Source organism: Myxocyprinus asiaticus, chromosome 38, assembly GCF_019703515.2.
Source record: "Myxocyprinus asiaticus isolate MX2 ecotype Aquarium Trade chromosome 38, UBuf_Myxa_2, whole genome shotgun sequence".
In the NCBI taxonomy this organism is placed as follows: Eukaryota; Metazoa; Chordata; class Actinopteri; order Cypriniformes; family Catostomidae; genus Myxocyprinus; species Myxocyprinus asiaticus.
The window spans coordinates 26,079,721-26,097,807 of NC_059381.1; the positions used below are offsets into that span (position 1 = coordinate 26,079,721).

At 38.0% G+C, this 18,087-nt stretch overlaps 2 protein-coding genes and 1 non-coding gene across 4 annotated transcripts; 1 reads left to right on the top strand and 2 right to left on the bottom strand.

The window, feature by feature from the left end:
* Positions 1-955: 955 nt before the first annotated feature.
* trnac-gca (transfer RNA cysteine (anticodon GCA)) lies at positions 956-1,027 on the bottom strand. Its single transcript has one exon. It is a non-coding gene; the product is annotated as a tRNA-Cys (tRNA).
* Positions 1,028-1,157: 130 nt separating this feature from the next.
* On the top strand, positions 1,158-5,721 carry LOC127428749 (proteasome maturation protein-like). Of its 2 annotated transcripts, none has more exons than XM_051677335.1 (6): positions 1,158-1,284; positions 1,763-1,863; positions 1,946-2,006; positions 4,605-4,706; positions 5,341-5,428; positions 5,606-5,721. In XM_051677335.1, exons 1-6 carry the CDS (start codon positions 1,282-1,284, stop codon positions 5,671-5,673), a joined length of 423 nt encoding a protein of 140 aa, XP_051533295.1. In that variant the 5' UTR covers positions 1,158-1,281; the 3' UTR covers positions 5,674-5,721. The 2 variants fall into 2 exon arrangements, with proteins under 2 accessions (XP_051533295.1, XP_051533294.1); XM_051677334.1 differs by having other exon boundaries at positions 1,163-1,284; positions 5,335-5,428.
* Positions 5,722-5,775: 54 nt separating this feature from the next.
* Positions 5,776-17,010, bottom strand: LOC127428748 (coiled-coil domain-containing protein 82-like). Its single transcript, XM_051677333.1, has 7 exons — positions 16,131-17,010; positions 8,672-8,921; positions 8,477-8,569; positions 8,193-8,317; positions 7,836-8,006; positions 7,524-7,736; positions 5,776-6,356 (listed from the first exon to the last, which is right to left on the bottom strand). The coding sequence occupies exons 1-7, from the start codon at positions 16,671-16,673 to the stop codon at positions 6,291-6,293; spliced, it is 1,461 nt and encodes a 486-aa protein (XP_051533293.1). The 5' UTR covers positions 16,674-17,010; the 3' UTR covers positions 5,776-6,290.
* Between the last annotated feature and the right edge of the window lie 1,077 nt (positions 17,011-18,087).

An 18,087-nucleotide genomic window follows, 5' to 3' on the forward strand; every position in this document is an offset into this window, starting at 1 on the left:
TTTCCCCCCATTCTGATGGTTGATTTGAACATTAACTGAAGCTCCTGGCCCATATCTGAATGATTTTATGCACTGCACTGCTGCCACACGATTGGCTGATTAGATAATCACATGGATGATTGTTGGTGCCAGACGGGCTGGTTTGAGTATTTCTGTAACTGCTGATCTCCTGGGATTTTCACACACAACAGTCTAGAATTTACTCCGAATGGTGGCAAAAACAAAAAACATCCAGTGAGCGGCAGTTCTGTGAATGGAAATGCCTTGTTGATGAGAGAGGTCAAGAAAGAATGGCCAGATTGGCTCGAACTGACAAAGTCTACGGGAACTCAGATAACTGCTCTGTACAATTGTCGTGAGAAGAATAGCATCTCAGAATGCTATTCTAAGGTGCGGGTTGGCGCTGTTCTGGCGGTACGAGGGGGACCTACACAATATTAGGCAGGTGGTTTTAATGTTGTGGCTGATCAGTGTATAAATATAAATGTTTTCAATGTAAGAAGTCTTGTTGAAACAACAGATCAAACAATCAACAAAACCATTTGATTTAAGTAATGTGGACTTGACCTGTTTAGTTCAAATAAAATATAATTAATTTAACTTGTTTTTAGTGCTGTTGTGATACTTTTGGTTGTTTTATATCTAAAATTGATGATGTAAACAATTTGAGAAAAGAAACAATTGCATACACAGGAACCTGGTTCTGAAACAGTTTTTAAATGTATGAAATGCACTACCCTTCAATCATGACACTCATCCAGTTTTTTTAGTGTCACGTGAATTGTCCGAAGAATCAGCTGCTTTGATGGCGGTATAGTTTCTCTGTATTGTATTTTCTGCTTAATGAATACTTCAACAGATGTGCAATATTATATTATATACATACATATATAATCCATGTTATTCATGACTGTATTGTATCATAAAGTAAACAAATAAAAGAAACATAAAAAGGAGGGGGCACCCGGATTTGAACCGGGGACCTCTTGATCTGCAGTCAAATGCTCTACCACTGAGCTATACCCCCTTTCACGCATAAGTATAAATGTTTGGTGATATTTGATAATGATAATTGATAATTCTCAAACTATTTCTACAACTTATATGTCTGTTTCCGGTATATTTTTTACTAGATCTTCTCCGTTATACCATAAACTATTTGTATTTTTAATTATCTAGCATTTAAAAGCGAACAAAATGTTAGTATTTCACACGTCATGATCACATGATAACGACACTTCCGGAGATTGACCTGAGTGTAGAGACGAAACTTGCTACAAGATGGTAATGTAGACCTCCAATGTAATATTATTTCTTTTATTTATTCCAGTTTTATTTTACAAGTTGGTAGTGTGGGTTAATTTTCTTGCAATCCTTACAGTATGGAAGCTTTGTTTTTACCCTTCAGAGAAGGCTTATTTGTGCTGTGCTGTTGGCTAGCTAACTTAGCGTAGCATGTGAGTTTGTTTTTATTCGTAATTAAGGGCAGATTAATTAAAATCTGCTCTTCGATTTTGTTTCCATTTATGTTTATTTGCCACGTTAGAAATGTTTAAATCTCAGAAATTATTTTGCCACTTAGATGTTCGCTTCTAAATAAATTGTGATGCGTCATGGCCTTACTTTCTGTTTGCATTTATCTGTGAAGATTTAAAACATGAATGCAGCATGATAACTGATAATTTCAGCCCTGTCTAACTTATGAACATTTTATAAAAGCTTACTCTTTGCGTGTTTGTATAATGCTATGTATCGTTTGCAGAATACTCGTGGCCTGCGCTCACAGCTGAAGGACAGTGTTCCTGTGACAGGTCTGTGTCCACAGGCAGGTTCTTATGGGGTTCAAGACACACTGCGCCGAGGGTAAGTTCTGGGCAGATAACCCTAGAAATCTTTGTTTCGGCTTCATACATGTCCTAATGCTTACATATTGTTGTGATATCAGGTTCTCTAGTGTAAAGAATGAACTGCTTCCGAGTCATCCTTTGGAGCTCTCTGAGAAAAATGTAAGTTGATTTTTATAGTTTTATTATCTTCCCTGAGTTCCACTGATAATGTCAGTACCGTTTATTTATTTATTTATTTATTTATTGCATTAAAACAGTCATAATTTAGTAATTTATGATCATTTCCCACTCTGTTTCTGGCCCTCTGCCTGAAACGCTCAGTTTTGGCATAAGCTCCTCCTTAAAACTTCAATGTAAAGGCCCACTGTTATGATTGGCTAACATTGTCCCCTCAAATTCTGCCATATTTGAAACTCAATTTGAAGAAAATTAATAAGCACCAAAACATTATAAATCTACATTTCAGGGTTTACACACAACGCACATGCAACACTTTGCATCCGAGTATATTAAACTGTTCATCTCAAGCACAGCTGTTAACACTCACACTCTGTCTACACCAGACGCGAGAGTCACATCCAAAGCAATAAAACCCATTATAATCAATGATGCTGTCTACCATGGAAGCATCTGTAGAGGCCCGTCGCGTCGACAGTAAATTGATGTCCCATTCCATTTTGCACTGCATGCACTGGTGCTTCTACTGCCAACAACACAATTAAAGGTTTAGAAAGTTTGTGTCGACGCGCCCTGTGTAAACAGCGTGTCAGCACAATAAACTCTCAAACAGTCAAGACATTTGAAATATTCATGAATGAAACATTTTACTTACGTTATTGATCGGGTCCAAGTGTTTTTAACTGCCCCGTCCTTCAATAATAGTTCCTTTACGAAGCTTGAATGGTATTATGACTGGTATGATATGAACCACACATACAGTCCACGCTGAAGATACATCCATATCCAGTTTCCAGAATCATTCCATCATGTTTTCATATACCAACAACTAAAAATAGTGCAGATGGGCAAAAGAACGTGTTCATGATGCGTTTGTGCTCAAAACGGCAAGAGGCAGCAGCTGAATGACGGAGAGCTTCTCCTTTTCAGAGTTGTAACTTGACACCGCGTATTTTAAAAGCGGCCCGAGATATGTATCAACTGGTAAAAGACGTCTGTCTGTGCATGTTTAAATACAAAAATAATTTAAAATAGTACAGATAGGTCCCCTTTGGTGTTTAGGAAAATAGTTAGGCCACACAATTGTTTGTCCTGATCTCACTCTGATGGAACGGAGTGTGAGTGGGCGGGGCCAAGGATGCAGTGATTTTAAGTAGGCATTAATGTTTTTGAGCTGTAGAGGCGGTCATGAATTAATGTACTCCTAGTGACGTAGGGTAACCACTAGTGCCCGACCAATATATCGGTTGGCTGACATTATTGGCCGATATTAGCCTCTCTCCGATATATCTGTATTGGTGTATATGTTTACCGATATGCGCAGATATGAAAACTTTTTTTCAGAACATATAATGCATATAATGCGGTGTCATAGCATAGTATTTCCAACAGAGCGCACTCCGACTCCATTGTTTACAGAGCTGACTCTGAGCTGACGGTGGTTCTGCAGACAGGGCGTAGTTTAGCGGTGCAGAGTTAGTTTATCAGTGCAGTCAGTAATGCAGCAGATTGAGAGGTAAGCAGAGCATCTTTTTGCAGCTCAGCAGACAACGGTGCGGTGGTGGATTGCGTCTGTTGAGTGTTGATTTCACGCTATGCTGTTAGCTAGTTGGTGAGACGCAATGCTGGTCCATCTTTTACTCCCCGTGACAATGAACTTATAGCTAACTAGCTAACCATGCAGCTACTTTCATCCCTTGTCAGCTGAGTGGAAGCTAATGTGTAAACATGTATTCACCAAACTGTTTTGTTCAGGATTCACAGTTTGGTACCCCTTCAACCGAACAATTCCTGTCGCTGCATTTATAAATTGTAATATTTAAAAGTCTGGTTTTCCACCGTTGAAAGTTTCCCCTGAACTTGTACAGCAGAATACGGTGTAACATCGCTTGACTCGGCAGGTGTAAATGCTTCTTGTTTTACAACCTGCCAATAATTGACTGGAAGTATTAAAATAGTCAGCATTTGACTGATATTAAACCATGCTACTGATGTTTATTTAGCTATTTGTTTTATTTTTATTTATTCCTTATTTAAATGGTCAGCAATTGACTGATACTAACAGTACTGATGTTTATTAAGCTATTTATTGTATTTTTATTTATTCTTTATTTTCTCAGTGTTCATTTCTAGAATTTGTTGACAATGTATTATAATAATAATGTCAAATATTCTTTGATAAAAATATTTAAGAAAGTAGCCTTATGAGTACCTTTGCATAGTCATATCGGTGCAAAATCGGTGCACAATCCACATAGAAAAGGTCTGTTTTCATTCCAGCTCAAAAATTAACTATATCGGCCACCATATCGGTAATCGGTATCGGTCTCAAAAATCCCATATCGGTCGGGCTCTAGTAACCACAGAAATAAAGAATGGGGCATTTTTGCAGCTTGGTTTCAATAAATACTTTTATTGCATTGGGGATTACGTTTTGAGTTCTGAAATATACAGTATGTTTTTATAGTAGAAAGGCCTCTTATGTTAAAATATCAAGGAAAATTTGATTCCTCATGACATGACCCCTTTAACATTTTTTATTGTGGAGATTTATAATTGGTTCAAATTGTGTGAAATCAGTTTCAGATTAACCAGGATAAGATGAACTTCAACACTCTTAGGAACATCCAGGGACTCCATGCACCTCTCAAATTACAGATGGAGTACAGAGCAGCTAGACAGGTATTTTGTTTATTGCACTTTCTCATGCATAACTTCTTCTGGAAAACACCCTGTAAGCATTATGGAAGAGCATGAGAAATAATGTGATCATATTTCTTTGAGTATTTAAAAATCCACATTAAGCCAAGCACACACTACAAGACTGAATGTTCCTGGTTCAATACAGCATTTGTGGCATAAAGTTGATTACTACAAAAACAAGTGAAAATGTATAGTTTATTATAAAAAAATTAAAAAAAGATTGTGAATGGGGCCAGTCCATAAACATTAAAGTGTTTACATAGTGTGATAAAACTGCTTACTAACCATATCTGTATAGAGTTATGTCCAATATTGTGTCATGTCAACGTAATGGTGGTATATCCCTGATTTTATCACACTAAAACTATGCTAACACAATGTTTACATCTTGTGGCTATACTTTCACTTCCATTGAACGTGCTTTACTGTAACCTTAATTTTAGTCTATTATTTTTTGTGGTAATCAATATAATGCCAGAATTGCTGTCGATTTAGCTAAATTAAACCTGGAACATTCCTTTAAAAGCTGTTTTTTGCACATGTTGGTGTGCACACTATACAATTGATCAGACTGGGTGTATTACTAAAACTCTCCAAACTCTTTGAGATTCAGCGTTTGCCCTTCTTGCCAAGCTCAAATCTGGCCCTAGATACCCTCAGAGGAAGTGATGACACCATTGGCTTCGAGGACATCCTCAATGGTATGAGGAAGCACCTATCATAACTCACACATTACCTACCAATTTATGACCTATTTAACATCTGTTTAAAGGAATTGTCTTTAAAAACAAATAAAGCAAGCTGGTTTCAGTAGTTGATTTTGACAATATGACTTTTTGAATAATAGACTACATATTTCTCCTAAATTTTTTCCCCAGATCCTGTCCAGTATGAGATGATGGGTGAGCCTCACATCATGACTGAATATAAGCTTGGTCTCCTGTGAGGATGGCTTTTCTGCACCGACTAATTTCTAATAAAATGTTAAATCTAATTGGTTGAGAATTGAAGTTTTTCTGCCGCCAAAAGCAATGAACATTCAGCAGAATTAGTTTTAAAAGACTGAGCTTGATTATGAATCTTTTATTATTGAAAAATTTTAAAATGATGTTGATGCAATTACATGATAAATAATAATATGAAAAAAAAAAGATTACTTTAAAGATACACAATGTATGTAAGTGTGTGTGTGTATATATGTGTGTATGAAGGTGTAAAAACAGCTCTTTAGAGAGACAGCTCTTTAGAGTTGACAAGAGTATTATACTGTATCACAGTATATCTTGAAACTTTTCAATCCAATACTGATGTTCAGATAAATGTGTTTACAGTTTGGGTTACAACTTAAGCATTTACAACAGAATATTGTTTGCAAAGTGAGTACTGCAAACTCACTACTGAATGACAATCATGCAGAAATAATTTACATAGTAATCTTGAGTAAAAATTAAAATGTAAGATGAACGCAATTCAAAAGTTAGTCATGCTTTATATGACATAACCAAAAATATTCACAGAAATACAAGAGCAAATCGATGCCATGAAAATAAAGGTTCAATCCTTTCAGTCCAGCTTTTCTTCCTGGAAGAAATCAGCAGAAGTGAGATGTTCCTGAAACCTCTCGTATTGCTGTATGAATGGAAATGAATGGAACAGTAAAGGAGATTGCAGAATTGAGAAGTGTAACTAAGTTTTCACCAAAAATAAACTAAAACTTACAAGGATACTTTCAACTCTGTAATGTTATGTAGTATGCAAGACTGATCATAGAACTTTTTTTTTAATGATTTTTCAAAGAATGCTTTAACCCTTTAAGCTCGGACATCCACGTTACATGTAAACAGGTGTTGCTTATGTGCCACATTTTTGCTTATAACTTCACAAAAAATGAACAGAACTTAAAATATCACATACCATTACTTAGAGGAGGTTATTATCTTTAAAACGATCCAACACACAATGTAATTGGATGCATAGATCATTAGATGATCCACATGAAGCAAAATGTGCACACTGCACATAATGTACTATCTGGCCAAATACACGTTAGCTTTCCTGGATCAGATGACTTCATCGGAAATGATGTAGTATGTTTTCCAGCATCATGGAATGCTAAACCAATCATACTAGGATTCAGATCGCTGCAACCAGAGGTGGAAGTCATCCAAATATGGGCAGAGAGGATCATTCACTCTATTACATATGGCCACAAGTAGACGGCGTCAAGTACACGACAGATTCAATGATGACTCAAATGACACAGAATGGAACTGAATGAGATCTTGTTACTCATGCCTGCATGCTTTGGAGAGTGAGCATACCTTTAGTCGTTGTATTTGCATGTGTAATTAGTTCTTATGTACAATTGTTTTATTTGTTTGGATACGCTTTTGGACACTAGGTTAAACAATTTTTGTAATGCTATAACTTTTGACTGCTCTGTCGTAACAACACAAAACTCAAGTTCAGGTGACATGATTGGGAACAAAACAAAAGCAGTTTTTCAGAGCTACCTTATTTACACCCTGAGATTTATAATGTCAAATCAGAAAAATAAAAAAATAAAAAAGTTTTTGGTGTGATTTTTCAGCAGTTTCTTAGGCTGAGTCTCAGAACTTATCATAATCTATATCATTAAAAACTTTGAAAAGTTTTCTTTAAATGAAACCAAACACTTGACCCTTGTTTTTATTGTTGAGTTATAAGCCTTAAATTTTGGGTATACCACTGAAACAGGAAATCATTAAAAACACCCTCAGAGCTTAAAGGGTTAAATAGCAGGTTTCATATCCATACCTCACTGATCCAACCTTCCTCTTGCAGTTTGGTAAACACCTTGTTAATTGTGTCCTTAACTGGCTCGTCTTCCTCTCCTTCCTTTCCCTCTTCCTCTTTTTCCTTCTGAGCCTCTAAAGCTGTACGGCATCTCTCAAACAGATGATATTTAAAGTGCTTCAAGGCATGGTAGACCTCAGTACGACTGGCACAGACAGAGCCAACAAAGAAACTCTACAATTTTTACAAACAGAAAATCAAGAAGCCATCAAAATTTGCCTTTTGACAATTTATTATCAAAATATATAACCAGTTTGCACAGGAAACAAAAACCTGTGAGTCATCAGGCATGAACTGGTCCTCTTGCAAGGTGTTAGTGTGGTACAACTGTCCAGAGAGCCGCACAGTGAAGCGCCCGGTTCTATGAAGCTCGCAAGCTTCACATCCCTTCGTCTGGACCCTTGTCATCACAATCCGCAGCTTGGGATAACATTCTACTCGCTCCTTTTAAAAAGCAAAAAAGATAAACAGACATTAAAGTACATAAACATTAATCAAATATTAATTTTTCATACTTCCCATACAAATTAATTTTCTAAAAGTAAAGCAAGCGATAATATTTGACCCACAGAAACATATATTTTAAAGCAAATGGAAAAAGAGAAACTGTGCTAAAATTTGATTTCTCACTTTGTAACGGTCTTTCCAGCGACTCCTCTGCTTCAGGTTCTCCAGGCGGGGGAGGACCAGTCGCTCATCAAAATGGTGCAATGATGTTTTCATCTCCTGGGCGTACCGTTTTGTTCGCTCCCCACCTGCAGTCAATGACATGAAGTGATAAATCAGTATAAAGGCATTTTTGAACAAGCCCTCATAGAGAATGAATCGTGGATGAGAGGCCTCACACTTGGCAAATAAAGTTCTAAAGTCTAAATTTAATGTGAAGAGGAAGAGGATTAATTCCATTGACATACTGTAAAGTGATTTAAGGAAGGTTGAATCCAGAACATTGATCAGCAAGGCTTTGACCACCACCTGAAAGTGGGTGAGCTGTGATCCGGTGATAACTGCAACATAGAGAGATATGGTGTTCACAAGATTTGTCAAACAAAACAGCTGTACAAACCTTTGAGATTCCAGATTGTTAATAACAGCTTTGCAAGACTTACACTGGCGTGGAAGGTGAGAGAGAAAGGCCATATCTTTTGCCTCTTCCTCCTGCTTGTCATTCTTTTTCTGCTCATCTTCCTCAACAATAAAATCCTTAAGGCTGTCACTATCAGCAAGCTTTTCCTCCTCGCTGCTATTTAAAGGACTGCCATTCTCTTCAAAACTGGATTCATCCTCAGAATCATCCGATTTACTTTTCTTCTCCATTTTGTCCTCCTTAACCTCCTCTGTCTCCTCTTCTTCAGAACCCTGAAAAATGATAACAATTAGACATTTTGCAAGATATCCAGCTTTTAAAATATATTTTGGTTGTCATTTCTTGCATGCCTTTCCATAGGACAGAAAATCACAAATAACATCTCTTTAATATTTGAGTTCTTTGAGAGATTTGATTAATCTCTCATTTGTCTTCTAAGCAATACTATTCACATTAATTTTATTGCTCTATACAGTTATAATATAGCCTAATATAATATAGTCTAATTTGTGTTTAATTTTATTTCCCCTAAGAACATTATCTGAGGCAATGTTAATACTTCAAAGAGCAATATCTGCGAGCAATAATACAGCTGATGTCAGAAGTTTACATACACCTTAGCCAAATACATTTAAACTCAGTTTTTCACAATTCCTTACATTTAATCGTGAAAACATTCCCTGTCTTAGGTCAGTTAGGATCACTATTTTATGAATGTGAAATGTCAGAATAATCGTAGAGAGAATTATTTATTTCAGCTTTTATTTCTTTCATCACATTCCCAGTAGATCAGAAGTTTACATACACTTTATTAGTATTTGGTAGCATTGCCTTTAAATTGTTGAACTTGGGTAAAATGTTTTGGGTAGCTTTCCACAAGCTTCTCACAATAAGTTGCTGGAATTTTGGCCCATTCCTCAAGACAGAACTGGTGTAACCAAGACAGGTTTGTAGGCCTCCTTGCTCACACATGCTTTCTCAGTTCTGCCCACAAATTTTCTATCAGATTGAGGTCAGGGCTTTGTGATGGCCAATCCAATACCTTGACTTTGTTGTGACGAAAATAGCAGTGTAACGAGGTAGAAGGGAAAGGAGGCGGCGAGAATCAGCTTGACAATAAAAATAATAATTGAATAATAAACTTAAACAAAAAGACAAACACAAACACATGCCGGGCAGCTGCCAGTAACTCTCTCTCTCTCTCTCAAACTGCTGCCTCCGGTCGCCTTTATCCCTCTCGAGGGATTGATTAGCCTGATTAAGGGCCGGGTGTGCAGCATCACAACCCGGCCCTGCCCTCCTCCCTGCCACAAGATGTTACTGCCCATTCTGACCACCTGGTGTCTGCCTGACAGGAAGTCCAGGATCCACCTGCACAGCGAGCTGTTTAAGCCCAGAGCCCAGAGTTTCACATCAAGCTTGGAGGGCACTATGGTGTTGAATGCTGAGCTGTAGTCTACAAACTTTTTTTTTCCAGGTGGGAGAGAGCAGTGTGTATTGTAGATGCAATGGCATCATCAGTGGAGCGGTTGCTGCGGTAAGCAAATGGGTCACTGGACCCACTGCAGTGGGTCCAGTGAAGCAGCCAGCACAGAGCAGATGTAATCTCTGATTAGCCTCTCAAAGAATTTGCTGATGATGGGGGTCAGAGCAACAGGACGCCGGTCATTTAAGCAAGTGATTTTGGATTACTACGGTACAGGCACAATGGTGGATGTTTTAAAGCATGTAGGGACCTCAGACAAGGAGAGGGAAAGGTTGAAAATATCCGTAAAAACACCAGCCAGCTGGTTCGCGCACGCTCTGATGATGCAGCCCGGAATGCCGTCTGGACCTGCGGCTTTACAGATATTCACCTGTCGGAAGGATCGGGTTACATCCGCTACAGAGACGGAGAGAGCTCTCTCCGCGAGGGCGGTGTTCACGGCTGAGTTTTTATTCCCTTTGAAGTCCGTGATGAGATTAACAGGGTTGGGAGGGTTACTTTTGAAATGTATTCCACTACAGATTACATGCTGTAAAATGTAATTTGTAACATATTCCGTTAGATTACTCAAGGTCAGTAACGTATTCTAAATACTTTGGATTACTTCTTCAGCACTGGTAGATTTTTTCACTTGTTTTGACTATAAAAACTCTGCCAGTACAGTAAGACAAAATACACATGTTAAAAATACATTCTCTGAAAAACATAAATATCTTATGCTGTGTTGTTTCTAAAACAAGATTAATCAAATTGATCTTGTTGTAAGGATTTTTAGATATTTTTACAGGAAAACAATACAAAAATTATCAAGAATATGGTTTTTGCCCTAATATCAAAGGTCTTACTAGAAAAAAAGAAATTATGATCTAACGTGAATTTTCTTGATAAAACATATGGCCGTGCCTGGTAACATGTGCATGTAAAATGGCTAGAAATAGCATTTTAGCTTAGCGTAAAGCTGACAATTTACACAAGGTTTATTTCTATTTCTTCTGCTCCAAACTTACTTCAAACTTACTTCTCTGTCTGTTCGTATGACTATAACATATCATAAAGTGTTTCACCGCTGTTCAAGTGCACTTTGATCGCATCATTTATATGTATAAATGTTTTCCATCTGAAAGGAATAAATATTAAATGAAACAAATGACAATAAAATGCAAAGTAATCTCTTCAGTAATCAAAATACTATTTGAATGTAACTGTATTCTAAATACCAATGATTTAAATTGTAACTGTAATGGAATACAGTTACTTATATTTTGTATTTTAAATACATAATCCCGTTACATGTATTCCGTTACTCCCCAACCCTGGATATTAATTCCCTGCCACATGCTTCTAGAGTCGATGGTGTTGAACTGTCCTTCAATCTTGTCCCTGAACTGGCGTTTGGCTGCTCTGATAGTTTTGCGTAGGGCATAACTGGCTTGTTTATGCTCTTCCGCATTCCCGGAATTACAAGCGGAGGTCCGTGCATTAAGTGCCGCAAGAAGATCACCGTTAATCCACGGTTTCTGGTTGGAGAAGATCCGTAATGTTTTGGTCGGCACTACATCATATATGCACTTCCTGGCTTGGTTAAAGTCCCCGGTCACAACGAACATTGCCTCAGGGTGCGTGGTTTCCTGCTTACTTATACTCTCATACAGTTCCTTGAGTGCCCAGTCCGTGTCGGCTTGTAGGGTACGTACACAGCTAGGGATGCATCGATCATGATTTTTCATGGCCGATTCCGATTGCCGATTTTTTACACACAAATGGGCTATTTCCGATAGCCGATTTTTTTCTTTAAGCAACAGACAAGAAAGAATGAAAGAGTTAATCAAAAATATGTTTATTTGCTCTTTTACAGGCCGAACTGGCCTTAAATGAAAAAAATATCTGTAGCTATGTGAAATTAGAGGCAACAACTGCATATTAAGCACAATGATCCAAACAAAGATGCTACGTACATGTAGCATCAGCAGTTGTTTTTGTTTCAAATTAGATTGTTTAATTCCAAGATTTAAAGCAGAAAACAAAATGGTCTGACTTTAGCTTTGTAAAACTACATAAAACACAAATAAATAAAATAATTTAAAACATTTCAAAATGTTATATGAAATCAAGTTTAGCGCAATGAGTAAAACAAAGATGCTACTGCAGTTGTTTTTTAAATCAAATTACGTCAATGTAATTTTAAGATATAATGAAATGACAATCCAATACAGAACTAGGCTATTTTGCCTTTATTTATGGCTTTTCTTTCAACAGTGTATGTACGTTCTTCTTTACAAAAAGAAGCATTTCAGTGCAGACAGGTACGCTCGCGCAACTTCAGGAAGCGCAGGAAAATGGCTCTTATTTGTGCTCCAGTAGACCAACGCCTCATCACTTCTTAGTATCTGCGCCTCTGACAGGTAGCTCTGCATCTGCAATGCTGTAGGGCTGCCCATGATCTGATTCTGCTCAGAATTTTCTTCCAATATCTCATCGTGCATTGCAAACAGTAAGCTTGCTCTGCGTGGTATTTTCTCTGCTGGCACGTCTGTGCTTTCCTCTTTGCTCCCGTCTTTATTGTGTCCCGTCTCTGGCCTGTCTCCTGTCTCTGTTTGTCACACATTCTGAAGCATTTCTCTTACCTGATGTTTGACTATGTTGGGGAAATATTGATCCTTGTACCTTTTTGATTAAACAAAATGACATCATTGATTACATTATTATCTAGACAACCTAAATTTTTTCATCATTATTAGAACTACTCAAATTATTTTAATAGTCGTATGTACATAATAATTGCCATTTTAAATACATCACTCTGCTAGGCCTGTTGTTGTTGATTATTATTATTATTAGCCAATTATTAACAAATTTGTTGTTGTCATTGTTGTTACCTTGGATCAAGGATCGTAGCCAGGCAGCACATGGGCTCCAATTCAATATCGCTGAATCTTTTCTCAACCGCTTCCAAAAGAGTGTTTTTGAACGTCTTCACGCCATGATCCGTTTCAGCGCTTTTTCTTAGAAGACGTTTTAATGCAACGACTGAGGGAATGACATCTGCCGCAGTCGCTGTGGAAGAGCTGATCTCTTTTGTAAGCTCCTCAAATGGTGCAAGAAGAGTCAAGATATTCTCGATTAAAACCCATTGGTACGAAGTAAGGGTTGCCGGTAATTCGTAATCTGCAGCATATGCCCCTAAAGCATGCTTCTGCTCCATAAGACTTAACAACATATAATATGTGCTGACCATCGGGTTGCAACATCTTGTTTCTTTGACTGGCCCAGTTGTGTCTGCACATTCTGAAGTCGGGAGTAGGCGAGAGGCGAATGTTTGAAGTGGCCAACTATTCTTCTTACAATCGCTACTGTGTCACTTATGCTGCGCTGTGAGAGCAACACTTCATTTACCACCAGCTGAAGCATATGGGCCATACAAGGCAAGCTAGGTAAGTGAGCGTCCTGCATTGCTTTAGACATATTTGGGGCATTATCACGCAGAATTACGTGCACTTTGCTATTGGGAATGTTCCAGGTTTTAAGCATTTCATCAAAAGCCATTGCAAGAGCAGATGCTATGTGTGAGCCAGAGAATTCTTGTGCATGTAGGAGAACTTTATGTAGTTCGAAGTCAGGATCAATATACTGGGCCGTCAGATTCAGCATAGACATCGGGCTCACATCAGAGCTCCATATATCAGTTGTAAAACCTATGGATGTGACATTAGCTTTAAGTAGACTGTGAATGTGGGATGACACAGTATTGTACATTTCGGGTAAAGCCACATCCGAAAAGTAATGTCTGCTAGGCAGCGTGTATCGTGGATCCATGTGCGCCATTAGACTGCGAAAACCTTGATTTTCTACAACTGAAAACAGCTGGTCATCTAATGCAATAAATTCCGTTACTTTCTTTGTAATGGCTAGTGCTTTTTCTCGGGCATAGCTCTGGGTTTTCTGGAACATGACTTGTACCGATGGTTGAGTGAGGGGTGAAGCTTTTGCCTGTTTAGCATCAACAACACATTTAAGATACTCATCGTGTTCTTTCGGGTGATGCACTTTCAAATGTCAGATCAAATTTGTCATGCCAAACGTCTTCGCTGTAGTTCCTCCGCAATTAACTTTTCCTTTGCAGACATTACAGATTGCAATCTTAACGTCCTGTTCACAGACTTCGTAATATTTCCACACAAATGACATTTTGGTGCATGGGTGCACTTCCGGAACACAGATCAGCCGAAGTAAAACAAAAAAACCACATGTTAGGAGCAAAAACCATCCGGTTCCGATTGATGGCCGGTCGACCGGTGCATCTCTATACACAGCTGTGATAATGATCGCTGTGAATTCCCTAGGTAGCCAGAATGGCCGACACAGAAGCATGAGGAATTCCAGATCAGGAGAGCAGAAAGACTTGATAGAATGTACGTACCTCCGATCACACTAGGATTTGTTGATCATAAAACATACATCACCTCCTCTGCTTTTACCTGAGAGGTCTTTCACTCTGTCTGCTCGGAGCACTGAGAACCCCACGGGTTCTGGAACCTCTGCAGAACTTTCAAGTTTCTTTGTCCCCATGTGCACTTGCAAACTGTAATCTGACTTTTTTATGGCAGTTTTGGAGCAGTGGCTTCTTCCTTGCTAAGCAGCCTTTCAGGTGATGTCGATATAGGACTCGTTTTACTGTGGATATAGATACTTGTCTACCCGTTTCCTCCAGCATCTTCACAAGGTCTTTTGCTGTTGTTCTGGGATTGATTTGCACTTTTTGCACCAAACTACATTAATCTCTAGGAGACATGTTCCTGAGCGATATGATGGCTGTGTGGTCCCATGGTGTTTATACTTGCGTACTATTGATTGTACAGATGAACGTGGTACCTTCAGGTGTTTGCAAATTGCTCCCAAGGATGAACCAGACCAGTGGAGGTCCACGATTTTTTTTTCTAAGGTCTTGGCTGATTTCTTTTGATTTTCCCATGATGTCAAGCAAAGAGGCACCGAGTTTGAAGGTAGGCCTTAAAATACATCCACAGGTACACCTCCAATTGACTCCAATTAGCCCATCAGAAGCTAAATTAGGCTTGACATTATTTTCTGGAATTTTCCAAGCTGCTTAAAGGCACAGCTAACTTAGTGTAAGCAAACTTCTGACCCACTGGAATTGTGATATAGTCAATTAAAAGTGAAACAATCTGTCTGTAAACAATTGTTGGAAACATTACTTGTGTCATGCACAAAAGATGACACAATGACTAATATGAAATCTGTGGAGTGGTTAAAAAATTTGTTTTAATGACTTCAACCTAAGTGTATGTAAACTTCTGACTTCAACTGTATTTTCCTCATTGTTTGTTAAATGGATAGTTCACTCAAAAATGAAAATTCTCTCATCATTTACTCACCCTCATGCCATCCCAGATGTGTATGACTTTCTTCTGCAGAAAGCAAATGAAGATTTTTAGAAGAATATTTCAGCTCTGTAGGTCCTCTGGTGGCCCATTCACTTGCATTGAACTCCACAGAAATTTGAAGCTCTAAAAAGCATATAAAGGCCAAACAAAAGTAATCCATAAGACTTGAGTGGTTTAATCCATGGGCTCGATTTAATCTTTTTTTGGGTGAGAACCGACCAAAATATAACTCCTTTTTCACTGTACCTCATGATTTCAAGCGCGCACTGGAAGTTTAATCGAACTTGAAAATCATGATGTACAGTAAACAATTTGTTGTATAATGTTCTGTTCTCACCCAAACCCGATTGGAACGTTTCAGAAGACATGGATTAAACCACTGGAATCTTATGGATGACTTTTATGCTGCATTTATTTACTTTTTGAAACTTCAAAGTTCTGGTCACCATTCACTTGCATTGTGAGGACCAACAAAGCTGACATATTCTTTGTTTGTGTTCAGCAGAAGTAAGTCATACACATCTAGGATGGCATGAGGGTGAGTAAATGATGAGAGAATTTTTATTTTTGGGTGAACTATCCGTTTAACTTACCAACGTCCTGCGCCTGCGACGTGGGGCACCAGACTTTCTTTTCTTTGACAACTCCATAAGTTTATTCCTTCTCTCTCGTCTCTTTGCAACAGCAGCTTTAACTTCAGCCTCTCTTTTCTTCTCTTTCAGAGCCTCGTCCTCTGAATCCTCCGGCAGCCTGAGCCGTTTTCTCTGCAGCACTCTTCGGAGCGGCTCTCCACCGACGTCGCTTGAGGAATCGCTCGAGTCGTCATCTAGAGCTGTCGTGCTCGCTGGTCTTTTCCTCTGTTTCCGAGACACGGCGCATTTCTCGTCCGTCTCGCTGCTGTCGTCCCCGTCACTCTCCCGTGCTCGGTAAGAGCTGTCGGAGCCTCCCGATTCGTCTTCTGAGTTCTGATATTCGCTTTCTGAACTGACGCTCGTCGTGCTGCCGAACGATCCCTCGTCGCTGTCATCCAACATGCGATCAATGGGATTCACGCGAGTCTTTTTTCTGTCAGTGCGAGACTTTGAGGGCGCGCATTTTCGCCTTAACCCAAACAGCTTTCCAACGCTTTTCATCATTTTTACGGATATAAAGTTATGTTTTTACTGAACTACGTGGAGAAATACTGTTGTTGTTTAAAACGTAACCTATTCGTGTTCTATATCAACACATGCATTATCAGCAACAGGACGCTGCGCGTGCATGCTGTAAGAGCCATGTCCAGTCTCGTGAATGATTATTAAGCTATATTTCTCATACTGACGTATTAATCTGAGCATGCATCCTGTCTAACTCTCTATAATCAATAATTCAGAGATAGATTTGAATAAATATTACTTTCAGCGTATATAATTTCGCTCCAGTCCGCTACACGCGCCAATAACATGAGTGGGCGTGCTTGTGTTTTGCTAGGTACGCACTTCCGTCCTCAACTTCACATGTGCTGAGACAAACGCGCCACCCAAAGACAAGGAGAAGTTCTTTTCTATCAGATTTGTATTTGTATTCATGCTTTACGTGTTAATACCAATAAAAAAATAGGTGTTTTCGCTAAATGTTTAGACCTTTGTCAAATGCAATATTTGCCATTTGTGCTGGTAAGAAAGAAAAGGTAAATATAATTTCCCTTTGGCTTAAAGGAATATTCCAGGTTCAGTCGACAGCAATTGTGGCATAATGTTGATTACCACAAAAAATTATTTCGACTCATCCCACCTTTTCTTTAAAAAAAAAAAAAAAAAAAAAAAGCAAAAATTCGAGGTTACAGTGAGTGAGGCACTTACAATGGAAGTGAATGGGGCCAATTTTTGGAGTGTTTAAACAGAGAAATGTGAAGCTTATAATTTTATAAAAGCACTTACATTAATTTTTCTGTTAAAACTCCTGTATTATTTGAGCTGTAAAGTTGTTTTAATCATCGTTAAAGGGTTTGTTGACATTACATTGTCATGGCAACGAAGTTGTAAAATTGGCTATAACTTTACACAAGAAAGGTTAGTAAGGGATTTCATCAAACTAAAATAATGTTAATAAATATTGTTTATATCTTGTGGCTATAATTTGAAACAGTAAGTATTTTAATGTTTACGAATTGGCCCCAATCACTTCCATTGTAAGTGCCTCACTGTAACCCAGATTTTTTTTTAAGAAAAGGAGGGATGAGTCAAAATGAATTTTTGTGGTAATCAGTATTATGACACAAATGCCGTTGACTGAGCTAAACTTGTATTGAACCCAGAATATTCATTTAATTACTTTTTAAATAATGGACATTTTTAAAACAAATAACATGAATCAATGAAACTTATGATCAATTTAATGCAATAATTGATAATCAGTAGTGCCAATGCAAAACTAAAAAGCTGATAAAATGAGTTTAATAATTAAGTAAATAATTAAGTTAAAAAAAGTCAAAGTTATTGCTTAATAGCTTAAATTATTGTCAAATTCTCTCTGATTATTATGTAATTATTTACATAATATATTTAAAAT

Excerpts from the sequence above, each read along its gene's own strand:
- LOC127428748 (XM_051677333.1), bottom strand. The coding sequence starts at position 16,673 with ATGATGAAAAGCGTTGGAAAGCTGTTTGGGTTAAGGCGAAAATGCGCG. Across the intron at positions 8,007-8,192 it reads GCTGGAAAGACCGTTACAAA|GAGCGAGTAGAATGTTATCC; the intron begins GTGAGAAATCAA and ends GCTTTTTAAAAG. Across the intron at positions 6,357-7,523 it reads AGGAAGGTTGGATCAGTGAG|CAATACGAGAGGTTTCAGGA; the intron begins GTATGGATATGA and ends CCATTCATACAG.
- LOC127428749 (XM_051677334.1), top strand. Across the intron at positions 1,864-1,945 it reads CAAGACACACTGCGCCGAGG|GTTCTCTAGTGTAAAGAATG; the intron begins GTAAGTTCTGGG and ends TTGTGATATCAG. Across the intron at positions 2,007-4,604 it reads TGGAGCTCTCTGAGAAAAAT|TTTCAGATTAACCAGGATAA; the intron begins GTAAGTTGATTT and ends GTGTGAAATCAG.